A 15076-nucleotide genomic window follows, 5' to 3' on the forward strand; every position below is an offset into this window, starting at 1 on the left:
CAATTTTATACTAGATTCAGAATCCGAACGCAGTAGGGAGTCGATGAATTCACCAGCAAGGTCATGAAAAAGCAGCAGAAGAATTTCGATACTTTGGTGTCATTTTAAGTATATTTTCATGATTAAGCTTCAAACTAGTGAAAGAATTCAAATTCACGTTTTGTCACCTGTAATTTGATTCTATCTTTTTGTTGAAATAGAAAGTTAGAAACAGTTATGCATATGATAAGGATGCAAAAGCATGAGAAATTCTCCAACAAAATCCATTTCCAAATATGAAATAAAAAACTGACATAAGCCATAAAGCATTACATTAAGTTCACCAGCAATACTTATCCAGTGATCATCGTCCCAGCGCCTTCATCAGTGAGAATCTCAAGGAGCAGCGAATGCTTCAGCCTCCCGTCGATGATGCTCGTCGTCCGAACACCTTGCGCCAGTGACCTCACGCAGCAGTTGACCTTCGGGATCATTCCACCAGCTATCGTCCCCTCTTCAATCATCTTCTTCACTCCCTTGATGTCGATCTCCCTCACCAGACTCTCCGGGTCGTTCCGGTCCTCCAGTATCCCGGCCACGTCCGTCAGCAATATCAGCTTCTCCGCCCCCAGCGCCGCCGCCAGCTCACCTGCCGCCGTGTCCGCGTTGATGTTGTAGGCCTGTCCCGTTGCATCAGCAGCCACTGAGGCGATCACGGGGAGGTGATTGTTGTCAATGAGCGGCCGGATTATCGTGGGATCGACACTCGCGATGTCGCCAACGAAACCGAGCTGCGAGGCGTTCGGAGATGGCCTAGCCGTCAAGAGCCGGCCATCGATTCCCGATAACCCGACCGCGGTCCCGCCAGCTTTGTTGATCAGCGCGACGAGCTGCTTGTTCACTTTACCAACTAACACCATCGACACAATCTCCATGGTCGATGCATCGGTGACACGGAGCCCGTTGAGGAAATTTGGCTCGATGTTTAGTTTTCCGAGCCACTGGTTGATCTCGGGCCCCCCTCCATGGACAAATACAATACGGAGGCCAACACAGGAAAGAAGCACGACATCAGCAATCACAGATGCCTGCAGGGCCTCGGATTTCATCGCTGCTCCTCCATACTTAACAACAATGGTCTTGCCACGGAATTTCTGGATAAAGGGCAATGCCTCGGATAAAATCTTCACTCGAGTTTGAGCAGAAGTAAAGTCTTGATCAACTTCTGGAGCTACAATCGACTGTAAAGACGATCTGAGGCTTGTGCTTATACGGCTGGGCTTGAATTTAGCCAAAGGCGCTGCGTTTTGCCTTGAAAGAGCAAAACTACTAGAATTTTCAAGAACTGCTGGTAAAGGGGAACTAATCGGGCGGATATTGGCAGCTAACATCGTTTCTTCAACGGCTTCGAAAACGAACCTATTAAAGACTTCAAACTAGCAAAGTATAAGCTCATCTCCCCATCCACAAATCCAACAGTAAACGACCAAGACAAGACGAAAAAACGAGACGTATACACAACTATTGAAGCAAAACATACAAATCTAAAATCCAAAAAAAAAAAGAAGTAAAGAATAAATGGAGAAATGCACATTGATATGAACTCCAAATTGCATAAACAGAATGAGAACATATCTATACTCAAAGTGAATCTCTACCAAAAACATAAGGTATCTACACTCTATTTGCCCAACTTGAAACCAAGAAACCCCTTAATTTCTGAAATTTACAAGTAACAAGAAAATCAAGAACAAGAGTTGTTTAAGACAGAATCATCCAAAAACATCAGGCAATCTCCTCACAAATCAGAACATCCAAACAGACTAAATGCCCAAAACATAAACAAACTTTTTCACTGCATAGAGAAGCAATCGAAATCGTTCAAGAATAGGTTAATAAGTAAACGCTAAACCGAACGGAGCTAAATTAGGTTTCTGCAAACTCAAAAAATGCATCACAAAGAAAAAAAAAACCTTAATTTCCATTCCATCACTCTCAAGTTCACCTGCTTAGAAATTAGAAGCTCTCAAATATGCACAAAAAAACAAATCCTGAAGCAGTCTTTACTATCCAAGCAACATTTTGATTTCCGCATGCATTGCCATATATCAGTTGCAGACACTTCACAAGAAAAAGAAGAAGAAATGAAAATCAGCTGACCTCTTTCACAAATTAGGACAGAGAATTGCAGAGGCCAGTAGCTGGTTTCAGCTGCCAACAACAATTAAAAATGGGGATTGCGCAATGTGACGAGGGAAGGTGTTTTGAGTGACATCATTATATAGTGGAGATGGAATAAAATTAGGATTTTTTGAATTCTAATAGTACTATGCAAAACAAACTTTTTATTTTACTATATTTAATTATGATTTATTCATTTCAAAGAAGAAACTTTTAATTATGATTTATTACCATTTCCGACTTTATTACCGTTTCGACCTAACCAAAGAAGACCAGCATATAATAGTTTCTTTTATTTTTGTTATGTTTTTCTTAGCAATCTGCCAATTTTTGAAGGTTTAAATGCTAAAAAGATACACACTTTATCCGATTTTAGTTTCTAATTAGTTACTCCTCCGTCCCTGAAATTTGTCACTTAATTTCATTTTCGTATGTCCCTTTAAATTTGTTACCTTTCACTTTTACCGTTTTTTATAGTGAACATCATATTCCACTAACTAATTCTCACTCACATTTTATTATAAAACCAATATATAAAAGTAGGACTCACGTACTACTAACTTTTTCAACTCACTTTCTATTACATTTCTTAGAATTCGTGTCGAGTCAAATGTTGACAAATTATTAGGGACGGATGGAGTATTATTTACAAATACTAACACCACTTTTCAATTTTTAATAAAATGAAAACAACCAAACTTTTCAGCCTATTCAAGAACATAATATGGCTCTGATTTTATAAGACTAAAGGCCAAAACTGGTCCTAAACATATGCTCATTTTACGATTTTGGTCCTATACTTTATCTTTTGAATTTTTTGCATCCTGAACATTTCAACTCGGATCACAATTGGTCCTACACTAACAATTCCATCAATTTTTAAACTGTTTTAACCCGAATGAGACTGTTAAAACCATCAAAATCGATCAAAATCGGGTTAAAACCGTTTAAAAATTGACGGAATTGTTAGTGTAGGACCAATTGTGATCCGAATTGAAATGTTCAGGATGCAAAAATTCAAAAGATAAATATAAAACTAAAATCATAAAATGGGCATATGTTTAGAACCAGTTTTGACCTTTGCTCATTTTATAAAGGCTAACAGTTACTGCACTTTATATATGTTTTGAGACATTGAGGAATCTTCTATAAATAGCAATGCATAAATCATCCTAGTATACGTTACATAAAAGTGACAAAACCGAATAAACAAAATAAGCTTAATCCAACATGTGACAATATGACATCTCCTAGCTTTACAACACATGTTATTACTATGTATCAGTTACAACATTCATCATTGAAGAGGAATGGAATTATGTATTCCCCCACTGAAAAGGGCTTCTTCCTTCTACGTTTTATTCGGTGAACAGCCACACAATCAATCAGTAATGCTCCTCGGGGTTCAGTTTCGACATCTCATTTGGTATGTGTCTTACCCGGTTGTCACAGCCTCGTCAGCACTATACATTATTTACAGAGTTACTTTTGTTGACACCCTGTAGCTCCATTGGAGAGTTTGCGATGCTACCGACTGAGCCCATGGTCTGTGAGCTCAACTGAGGACTGGCAGGACAGGCTTCTGGATTACCAGCACCCATCGGATGAATGGCCCCAGAACTGAGCTGTGGGCTCATCGGAGTTCTCTGGCTCATTTGCTGGGGACTGGCCTGCTGTTGCTGTTGCTGAGTCATTTGGTGGGGAATCCCCACGCTTGAAGGTGATCCGACTGGTGGAGGCGAAACAACAGCTTGCAATGGTGACGTTGTTTCTTGCTGCTGTGGCTGCGGCTGCTGCTGTAGTTGCTGTTGTTGCAGCTGTTGCTGCATCTGCTGCTGTTGTTGCTGCTGCATCTGTAGTTGCTGCTGCTGTTGTTGTTGCTGTAAGTGTAGCTGCTGCTGCTGCTGAAGCTGGTGTTGCTGTTGTTGCTGCTGGTTCATGTAAGGATTCATTCCTGGTACCTTCGGTGGACCCATAGCTGTACGTTGCATCTGATTCATATTGGCCCGGTTAAGAGCAGCAGGGCTGAGCATGGAAAGATTTGATCCTGGATGCATCTGTCTAGCGCCAGGTATGCCTCCAATACTCGACTGCGGGTTTCCCAACAAATTCGCTCTGTTTTGGTTTCCCAACTTCATTTTCATGAAAGCTTGCTGCTGTGGATTAAGCGTCCCGGATCTAATGGCATTAGTAAGACTTGCAGCAGAAGTCAGATTCATGGGGTTCTGGTTCATATTTCCTATGTTTGACATAGAACCCATCGGAGCAGAAATGCCTGATCCACTCACACCCCTAGCCCCACCGATTCCCATGACATTGCCCAAGCCTCCAACTCCAAGCCCCATCATATTATTGCCAATATTTCCCATCCCGACGTTTCCAAGGCCAGGCATCATTTTTCTTTGCATTGCTAACTGCTGCTGCTGCTGCGGCTGAAGAAGTTGCGATTGTTGCTGTTGTTGCATCATCTGAAACTGGAGAGCTGTATTCTTGTTCGTCGTATGAGGCCCCAACTGCATGTTAGCATTCTGAGCTATATTATTCAGATGCTGCATCGAGTTCGTTGGGAGCATCCTTTGGAACTGGGGATGCTGCTGCGGCAGTTGAGGTTGCTGTTGCATAGGCGGCAGTTGTTCGGGTTGCTGAGGCCTCGAAGACACTGAAACCCCAGGTAGAAGTCCTTGGGACATTTGAATTGCCTGAGCACCTCCTGGAGGCAGCACCCTCATGCCTTGTAGGTTCTGTGATGAGGTTGAATTACCACTGTTGCTCGGTTTTGCGACATCACTCAATTGCTGCAGGGAAACACCTTCAGAAAACTGCTGCATCTCAGGTGCTGCGCTAGTGGGAGATATTCCCGAAGGATTGGGCTGGGTCCCTGAGTTAGGATTCATCCGAACAGGTTTTGGTTGGACGTGATCCTCCATGTGATAACCTTCCCGTGTCATCTGCTCGAGTATATATTATCAGCAGCAAATTGAGCTAAATCACAATCACTGAATTTTTTAACTAAAAAGTGCTAACATACCAGTAAAGAATACTGCGCTGCAAGTAGATCGGCCATGTGCTGCATAGGCAAAACATTTTGCAATGAAGCAAAATGAGTAAGTAGTTACAGAAACAAGAAATGTCATCGTGTTTATCAAAGTAAATTGATGCTTGAAAAGCTTACAGTATTTGGCAATGTTGGAAGGTAGTCCTCTGCAGCCAAGTAATCTGCGTCCTCTATCTCCCCTATATGAATTGCAACAGCACCATCATATGGTTTCTCCGACATGATCATCCTAGTTCTGGACTTTTGGACCATTTGGAAGGTATTACCTGACAGATCAAATTGTCAGAATCGGCCATATTCAGTTTGCCGATATTATAGTAGAAATATTAAGAATGTTAATTCACCTTGAAGAATGCGCTCTGCCTGAATAAAGTTCAAAATCCTGGTCTTGCAAACATTCATGCTACCACCAACCAGGGACTTTGACAGTGGCATTTGACATGTTTCATCTTTCAAATTCTCGTTGTTTGAATCACTTGAGAAATGAGACATCAGCTGTTGAGCTGAAAATGCATTAGGCTTCCTGATAGGATACTCCTCCACCTTACCCTTTTTGCAATTAAGTTGAAACCTGAAAGCAAAAAAATCATTATATCTAACATAAAACAAATAATTATAGACAAGACATCATTCGAGAATATATTCAACCTATTATCAAATATCAGATATTACACGAAGCCATTAGAAGTTTGTTTTCCTACAGTGGATTCTGTAATCGAGTTCAATGGTTGCTGTGACTTAAGTTCATGCTCGGTAGGACAAATGCTCACAAAAAGTCATTCACTGAATCTTACCCGGATGGTACTAGATTTCCCAGAGTGCAACAGAATATGTAAATATGATATCTACTTGATAATTTGGTGGCATGAAAACTAAAATCAGAATGACCATAAAAATTTGAGGATATTGATTGATGGAGATACCTCATAGCTACCATTTCTATCTTCGAGAATCTTTCCAATGTGGTCTGATCACCCAATGTCTGACTCCCAACAGGAGGGCTGCTCGCATTTATTGGCAAGCTCATATTGCCAACACTTGCTGGAGAGCCAGCTCCACTCATTGCAGGGGTCTTAGGAAGAGAATTAGATCTGCGTTTTGCAGCTGCCTGTGCATGAGGATGCCTCTGCACAGAGTCATTAGCACTTGAAGTGAAAGACGGGTTGCCACCAACACCAACAGATGTGACCGCAGCTTTATCCTTTTGTGATGATACGAGCCCACTAGTTACAACAGCTCCAAATTGATGCCCCATAGAACCACTAGAAAATTCTCCAGATCTTGACGACAAAGGAGATTGAGGCAAGCCACCGCCAGAAACATGAGGACTCTGAACCAATTTTCTCTTCTGGAAAGGGTCTTCCTTTCTAGAATTATTATCAACAGGCTGTCCAAGATTGTTCCAAGGAGATTGAGGGAAGCCGGATCTCATCATCTGATGTGGCATCCTTTGCTGCAACCGTGAGTGCTGGGAGTCGATATTTGCTAATTCATTCTCTCCCATGGCCACACGACCATCGGGTTTATCCAATCTATCTGTCTCAACAGGTTCTTCCTTCAGGTTGTATCTTATTCCTTGCTGTCCAACACTGAATGGCATCTGCCCTCCTTCCTGATTTAGACTCCCTTCAAATGCCTGCTGAGGGAACTTTTGCATGCCATTGTTAGCATACTGCATGACTCTTCCAATTGACTGCTGCTGTATTAATGTGTTCTTCCAGTGAGATTCAGACCCATGTAATGAATCCATCTGTGAACCAAAATGCTGTATATTTCCCTCGGGACCTGCATGTGTAAGCCTAGCCTTCTTGTTGGTCAATGGAGATGATTGTCCATCTTGATTCTCCCTCTTGCCATGAAGAGAAGCAGCAATGTTATCAGCGAATGGGATCATCATGTCCTGCCCACCAGGAGAACCTACAGAGGCATTCAAAAGTGCTCCTGTCCGCTGATCCTTCATCATTCTTGGGCTTACGCCTCCGGTATATTTTGGTTGGTAGGATGTCATAGGTGAAGGCAGAAGAGAGCCATCCGACCCAAAGCTATTGCTCCTTCGTTGAAGCATAGCATTCGAAACATTATTTTGACTGTTTGTATTCTCATAGGCTGGTTGCTGCACTAAAGTTCCTGCATCTCCCAGCCTAGAACTTTCTGGAACTCTATCAAGACTTGCCTTCTTTCCATGGTTATTCGCTTCAGAAATCTGCCTCAATCTTTCCCTTCGCATGCTGCGTAGTTCTAAATTTAACTGAACACAGAGGTACACCAAAAATTATAACATGAAACTTAAAAACCATAAAGGGAAAAAAGAATAGACAAACCTTATTTTGGACTGGATCTTCAGATAGTTTGTCTAGCTGTGGGGAAGGATCAAGACAAAGTTGTGGTTGTATAGCTTTCAAAATTCTAGACTCCACTTCCTTTACTCAAAAACATAATAATTCCAAGTAAGAAAATTATCCTTCAGCTGCACAAATTACAGCAGAGGATCACTTACCATCAGATCACCATATGTCCAACCATTTTCTGAAATAGCTGGAATATCCTTCACTATATTTTCCAGTGACATTTTAAGAGACACTCTGTTAATTGCAGGTGAGCTTTCGCCAGAAGCCACGTTAACTCCTTCAGCAAAGCACTTCCGATAATCTCGCACCTGTGTTAATAATTAAATTAAATTAGGACCTGATCTATTCCTCATAACATAAATTTCTTTGTTTTATTTTATATTTCACTTGAAAAGCATTTTGAGAAGAAGGATCCATCCAAGGTAATTGTAGTTGAGAAAAGCTATCACTAACAACTCTATTTTGGACATTGGATAGCTTACCTCACAGATAATTGTCCCATCAATATATTTGCATGGTATGTCATCCAGAATATCTCCTGGCAATCGACCAGATTCAATTGCCTTCCACCAAAAAAAGCAAGTAAGATTTTCAAAATAATAATCAGAAAAAATTGATGATTTTAATATGAAGAATTTGACTAGAGATTCTATAAAACATGGGATCCAAATATTTATGTTGATATCGAACATTAAAAGTATGTACAACTTGGAAAACAAAATGACATGAAGGTTAACAAAACCTGCCAATCAACATACAGCAAAGTCAACAGTTAATAAACCGTGAAAAGTGGTACTGTTAAGTAGGGAAAAGAGTGATTGCCATTTCACTGAGATTAACACAAAGTTATAGCACTATAAAACCTACTGCTGTAGATAAGGCATAAAACATGCTACGAGCTAAATTCCTCTAGAATGGAGATATAAATTGCAAACCTACCGAAAAAAGAGCCTCTGATGCTCTATCATATGGATGCAATAACTTCGGTACATCGTTGGATGTCTGTTTGGCAGATTCATTCTGAAGATTCATAGTGAACATAGTCAACCAACACACAAATTACACAAAAAAAATCCCATTTTTAACATGGGACCCTTAATTTCTTTCATACAAAAATTAAGAGGGATAATGAATGGCAGACCTCAACAGGTTTCCCGATTGAATATCCATCCGGAAAAAGTTTAAGAGTGAATGAAACTTCATTATCTAGCGAACAAGGACAGAAGAGAAAGCAGTTAAGCACAATTGTAGTAATTAATACGATACCATGAAGTCAAATATTATAAGAAAATGAGAGCAAAATCAGAATCTTGCGTACGAAGATATCTACATACCTCTGATTTTAGTGATTCCCCTGTTCTCTCTGGCCTCTCCCTGTCCAATAAAGATCGAAATCGTTACGAAATGCAGCTCGATTTAGCAACTAAGTAGAGATAAAAGCTTCAAAGTTCCCCTTTTCCCTCATTAATTTTAAACACAATTCATCATGTTTTATCTTTATAACAAACATCTCAATTTCTATCCAGCTCCCGATGCAATTTCATTCAACAAACCCCAAATCACATAAATCTAGGGGAAAAGAAAAAGAAACGCATGTAGAGCTCGTTCTAATTGAAAAGCCTCAAATACTCACCACAATCGATAATTCTTCTCACACGAAAAGATTCAATTAGCTAATTCTACAATTCATACAGCATATATACATTCGCAAATCGAAATTTCGAAAAACATAAAGGGGGAAATTAGCAAGCGCACCAGCTTCCGAGCAGAGAGCGAAGCGGCATCAGTTTTCTGCTTCGACGCAGCAATTTGGTAATCGATGAATTCGTCATCTTCGGCGCGTACAACGGCCGCATTTGACGGCAGCGATTTCGGGCGAAATCGCCTACCTGTTTTGGAGACCTTAAACGAGATCCCCATAGCTTTAGAGATCTCTACAAGCTGAATTCACTACCTCGAGAACTTGAATAATGCATACAATTCATGTATTGAAGAGACGATTGCAGAAATGGATTTGCTTTTTCTTCTGTGTGTGACTGTGTGTATGTTAGAAGAGAGAGAGAGAGAGACGCAATTGTGTAGAACTCTTCGCTACTCGGCTTCGTCAAATTGATTACACATTCTTTCATTTTTAATTTTTAATTTGTATTTGCTAATTTTAGAAATTCTTCTATTTATAAAAATTAATAATATTTTAATTATTTTCTTTTTACCTCTCTTTTATTTTATAAATTGTACATTAGAATTGGTGTTCGGTTAAAAATACATACGCTTGTAGAAATGAAAAGAGTAATTTTTAATGGCCTTTTTCAAATTAATCAATTCAATTTTGCACTATACTATGTGAAAATATTGGTTATATTTTTTAGGATATTTTTTAAAAAATGTTTCTTTGTTTGGATGGCAAAAGGTAGTCTCTATACATGAAGATTAAATGAAATAATATATCCATTTCTTGAAATGAAATGCAGGGCGAATTTAAATACTAATAAGAATATTTAAAGACTGATATATATGATCTGAGTATAAAAACCACATTATTTCAATTGGAAAATGAATCTTAATCTACGAAACTAGATATACTAATTAAAAATTGACTAATTTTAGAGTACTAGAAGTAGTTGTAGTATTAAAGGAAGAAATAGCAAAGCCGCACTTTCACATTATGAAATATATAGTTGATGTTAAACCATAGATAATTATGATTAATTGAAAATAAATAAATAATGATAAAGTCAATATTATAGTATGAAAATGAAACCAAATAAAGGTTCTCAAATACTAGTATACTACTAGTATCAAGTTATGTAGGCAAAAACAATTGGGCCATAATTCTGACTACTTTGTAAATTAAATTGGGCCTAATTAGAGACCCATAATATTTGGTCCCATTAAATAAGTAGTCCATTACTATTTTTATTTTTAGAAATATCCACGTTTGATTCTGGCTTTCCACGTCAGAATTTCAAATACAATTTTTTCTTGCATATTTTGACTATTTTTATAACTTACTCTATTTTCAAATATCATGCCATAATTTATTTATGTATTTTGATATGGTACAATCGTTATAGCCCTGAAAATGATGAACATAAAGTAGCAGCATAGAAGCGGTTCATAACAAAATCAACATATAAACAAAAACAAACAGGCTGATTAAAACCACAATAAGAAAAACACCGCATAAACACACAAACAAATCCCGACGTTGTCCATCAACCCCTCCACTACAGAAGAATGGTTTCACGTTAGCTCTAAGTCCGAAGAGAAACTCTAACAACAACCGTAAAATACAGAACATAAGCAATAACGATAGTTAACAACAAATGATCCATATAATTTTGTTTTCAGAGATTTTTTTTTCTTCCTTCAGTTTCATAGAAAAGTGTACAATATGTTAAGGTCTTGACATCATAGATAGTGAGAGTGGAAAATCAACTGCCTAAGACATTACCAATCAAGAAGTTACTACTATAATAAAAGAATTATAAGTACAACTTGGAAAATTTGAAACACTAATTTTTTTGATAAGGGAAATTATTTAGGTCAATTGGTTCATCACCCTTGAAATTGTGTGCAACATTCTCTTGATGATTATGGTATGGCCCTCTCACGGCATATCTGAACAAGAAGCAAACATTGATAAGTTTACAAAATTAGAATTAATTACAATAGTATATAATGAAATTTAAGTTTACAAAATTAGAATTAATTACAATAGTATATAATGAAATTTATTAAATTTCACCACACAATCGGAAAACATATGGTATGCAATTGATGAATTTTATGCAATTGTCGCTTTAAAATGTCCGGACGATAATTTCGTCCAAACACATTTTTCTTAAACATTGTTAAGAAAAAAATGGAGCATTATTTTTTTTTTCGCAGTCATTTTGCATTGGGCTAATTTCGTTGATACGCTCAAATGATTAGACAAAACTGAATATTTACATGTAATAAAATTATGGCAAAACCATTGCTAGCACATGACTAACTAATATTATTGAATTTCCGAATAATGAAAAGGGATAGTTATATGTAGAAATTGAAAATATAGAAACATATCATATTTATTGTTGGCATATTCAACTTATATGAAAATATAGAAACATTTCATATCATAACTAAATATCCCAACGAAAACCATAAATTTTCTATTAGATTCTCACACTAGACTTATTAGAAATCAAGTTTCTCCCTCCAAAATTCAAAACTGTAAATAGTTAAATTCAAACTTCAAAACTATAAATTGTAAATCACGAAAATCGGGAGATTCAATCACGAAGCCAATAATAAAATAGAAAAAATAAATAAAAGATGCATACCGATCTTTTCTCTTCTCAAGAAACCTATGAAGTGATGATCTCCTTGCAATTGGCAAATCTAAAAAAAACATCAATACACAAACATAAAACATAAACATAAACACAAACAATTCAAAGAAATCATCCATTTTCATCTCAAATTACCTGATCCACTACCCTCAGAAATAGTCGAGAGCTCCTCGTCACTTCCCGAACTCGACGGCCCGGCCTCGCTCACTCTAGCCTTGCAGGTGTTCGACGAAATGCCAACGTGCTGCTTCCCAGCATGTGGCCGCGGCGGCAGCCCCTCGCGCGGGCTAGACACCGCGGCCACGGGATTCGGCCGCTCCGGAGCGACCATGCGCGTGGCCGTGATGCCGTAAGACATCTTCGAACCGCTCTTTTTGGCCACGTGCACGACATCTCGAACCTTATCCGCCGGAAAATCGTCGAAAACCAACACCTTTCCCGAGTAAAAGATCGTCAACTGCGCAATCTTGGGATCTTTGCTGAAAGAGAAACAAGAATTGTAGGAATTGTTTAGCTCTTACTGAATTGCTACCTACACAATTATAACTAAAATAAAAACAGTTATGCTTATATTTTTTTCTGCTTCCGCCCCTTTCTTCACAACTAAAATTTAAGTGTGGATTAAAACATTAAGAATGTTTTATAATCTCATTTTTCAAAAAAAGAAAGAAACTCACCTCAAAATGATATTGTGATATTATGTCACCTTGGAAAATAAAAAAGGTTAAATTTGCATAACTACTTATAGTTAGACTATTAATTAATCATAGTTGGTAGTTAAAAACAAAATTTTAAAAGTAAAATATAATTAATTAAAAGATATTTGATTATTTAGTGATAATCTTTAATAGAATTTAAAAAGTATTTATAAAGACATGGAGTATAACAAGTACTCGTACTACTATTTAACATTAAAAAACACAATAATGATTCTCTATAATCTATATACCCCTATATTTGTACTGACTCAAATCCTCGACCACTTAATTTGAGAGGAATCGCCTTACCAAGTAACATAATTTAAAATAATATGCATAAGAGTGTATAAAGTATGGACTAGCTAGGTAGACAAATACACAAAATAGGTAAAATAGATAGATAGTACTCTAATACAGTTAAACTTTAAAAACATGTTATTTTTACTTTTCCCAATAGTGTATTTCACCAAACTCATGTTTTTTTAATCCACAAATTGCGTAGGCAAATTGCTTCACAATCCATTAATTAACTAATGCGCACACGCAGTTATTTATTTAATGACTCAAATAATTAATTAAATGCCGCAAAACATTATCAACGTGATCGCGTATTAAATGAGTGAACAGTGCTGTGAAAAATGGAAGCAGTAAAGTAGTTTGAAGAAGATGACAAATACCATGTGCTATCTTTATCCGAAGCCTCTTCCACCGCCACAATCGGAATTTCCGTCGCCGTAAGCGCAGATTTCGCACAGTTTACCGGTGAATCCGTGCTCGCACGTTTCGCCGCAGCAAGAGATGATCCAGGCTTCACTGAAATCAAAGGAAGCAAAAAAAAGACTGATTTTATCAGCTGAAAAGGTGAATTAACTGTTTAAATCAGTTTAATTTATCCCTAAATTCCCCAGATCTATCTATTATGTGAGAATTTGTTACCTAGAGTTTCGATGCTTTCAACTTTTCCACCGATTTCGAGATTTAAGTCTCTGAGGGTGCGCTTCTGCTTCATGTACTGGCTGAGGAGATTGCAGGTTTCGGCGAAATTCGACGTCCTGAGCGCCTTCCCTTTCCTCCGGTCATGAGAGGTGTCTGTCGCAGTCCACATGTTCGACGAATTGACGAGCTGAAAAAAGAAGGTATTTTTTAGCTGGAAATTTTGTGGTTTGCGTTTGTTTGATGAATTACTCCTTTTTGAGAAGTTGGGGGAAATGGATGATGGAAAATTGGGAGTAAATAGGAAAAGGGGAAGTTAGGCGAGTAGTATATGGAGTAGAATTACATGTGCTTGAATTTTGATATTATTTGAATTTGTGTGATGGAGGAAAGAATGTGTGTTGTGTTCATTAAACACGTGATAACTGAGAGTGAAGATAAAGTGGAAAGGAATTGGTTGTGGCAGGGTAGGGTAGGGTGGGGTGGGAGAGTCTACATGTATTCAAGAAAATTGTGGACCTTGTGAAAGGGGGGTGTGGTTGGGGGCATTGGTATACAACATGCAACATGTTGTATGCATATAGAGTCTAGAAAAATGGTGGAAAGGGGGGAAAGGACAAAGATGGGTGAAACACATGCACAAAATTGATGCACAAAATTGAATTATGTAAGTGGCAAATCCATAACATACTTTTAGAGGGAAAAAAGCAAAGTGAACAATATTTCACGGATGGATCGAAATAACAAAATTGGATAACATTTCACAGACAGAAGGGGTATCTGAGAGCAATGTTATTTGGTGTCTTCTTCGAAAAGAATTTGTGGATTGGGAGTAGCCATGATAACTTCGATGCTAGTATATCTTTACATATTCATGGTTAATTGATTTTTTATCTAACAAGAAAGTCATGACAACATTGAAAACAACAATAATAATGTTTCCATTATTCTTATTCCCTATTTTTGCTTAGATATTCTTTTCCTATTTTCAGGATTCTTATATATTTATGTGTTTAATATTTATTTATAATAATAATATTATTGTTCATATTCATAAATATTTGATGACGTTTTATTATGTTACAATTAATAACTTTTTAAGAAAATTGATAATAATTTTGAAAATTATGAATCATACTTAATAATAGTAGTAGTAATTATTTATTTATTTATTTATTTATTATTATTATTATTAACTAGTTGTTAATTAATAATTTATCATGTAATCTTAATACTATGGAGTACTTTTCAAAGTTATAGATCATACATAATAATAATAATAATAATAATAATAATAATAATAATAATAATAATAAATAATCATTGTTATTATTTATTTATTATAGACCGAACTATGCAAATGGTCCCTGAACTTTGCACGAGAATAGTCGTTGAACTTTAAAATATCGTGGGTAATCTCATTCATGGTACTTTTTCACTATTCACCATATTTTTCAACGAAAATGCTCCCCAAAGCTTGGAGGCCAATTTTGTCCATTCATAAAATTATGATATTTGGTACTGGGTATGATATTTTTTCTGTCT

At 37.3% G+C, this 15076-nt stretch overlaps 3 protein-coding genes and 1 long non-coding RNA gene across 8 annotated transcripts; 1 reads left to right on the plus strand and 3 right to left on the minus strand.

The window, feature by feature from the left end:
* Positions 1-204: 204 nt before the first annotated feature.
* On the minus strand, positions 205-2286 carry LOC121794151 (acetylglutamate kinase, chloroplastic-like). Of its 5 annotated transcripts, none has more exons than XM_042192193.1 (2): positions 2140-2286; positions 205-1398 (listed from the first exon to the last, which is right to left on the minus strand). In XM_042192193.1, the coding sequence occupies exon 2, from the start codon at positions 1368-1370 to the stop codon at positions 333-335; it is 1038 nt and encodes a 345-aa protein (XP_042048127.1). In that variant the 5' UTR covers positions 1371-1398; positions 2140-2286; the 3' UTR covers positions 205-332. The 5 variants fall into 5 exon arrangements, with proteins under 5 accessions (XP_042048127.1, XP_042048129.1, XP_042048126.1 ...); XM_042192195.1 differs by having other exon boundaries at positions 205-1408; positions 2140-2285; XM_042192192.1 differs by having other exon boundaries at positions 205-1415; positions 2140-2285.
* Positions 2287-3299: 1013 nt separating this feature from the next.
* Positions 3300-9653, minus strand: LOC121794150 (protein PHYTOCHROME-DEPENDENT LATE-FLOWERING-like). Its single transcript, XM_042192191.1, has 12 exons — positions 9319-9653; positions 8898-8937; positions 8705-8769; positions 8503-8583; positions 8046-8126; positions 7713-7871; positions 7537-7635; positions 6139-7463; positions 5560-5786; positions 5333-5481; positions 5189-5227; positions 3300-5108 (listed from the first exon to the last, which is right to left on the minus strand). The coding sequence occupies exons 1-12, from the start codon at positions 9481-9483 to the stop codon at positions 3624-3626; spliced, it is 3915 nt and encodes a 1304-aa protein (XP_042048125.1). The 5' UTR covers positions 9484-9653; the 3' UTR covers positions 3300-3623.
* Positions 9654-10876: 1223 nt separating this feature from the next.
* LOC121795583 (protein TIFY 10b-like) lies at positions 10877-13703 on the minus strand. Its single transcript, XM_042194120.1, has 5 exons — positions 13535-13703; positions 13276-13411; positions 12036-12379; positions 11892-11949; positions 10877-11184 (listed from the first exon to the last, which is right to left on the minus strand). The coding sequence occupies exons 1-5, from the start codon at positions 13701-13703 to the stop codon at positions 11079-11081; spliced, it is 813 nt and encodes a 270-aa protein (XP_042050054.1). The 3' UTR covers positions 10877-11078.
* LOC121795584 lies at positions 13318-13946 on the plus strand. Its single transcript, XR_006049581.1, has 2 exons — positions 13318-13459; positions 13630-13946. It is a non-coding gene; the product is annotated as an uncharacterized LOC121795584 (long non-coding RNA).
* Positions 13947-15076: the final 1130 nt, after the last annotated feature.

The sequence above is a fragment of the Salvia splendens genome, chromosome 3, assembly GCF_004379255.2.
Source record: "Salvia splendens isolate huo1 chromosome 3, SspV2, whole genome shotgun sequence".
NCBI lineage: Eukaryota > Viridiplantae > Streptophyta > Magnoliopsida > Lamiales > Lamiaceae > Salvia > Salvia splendens.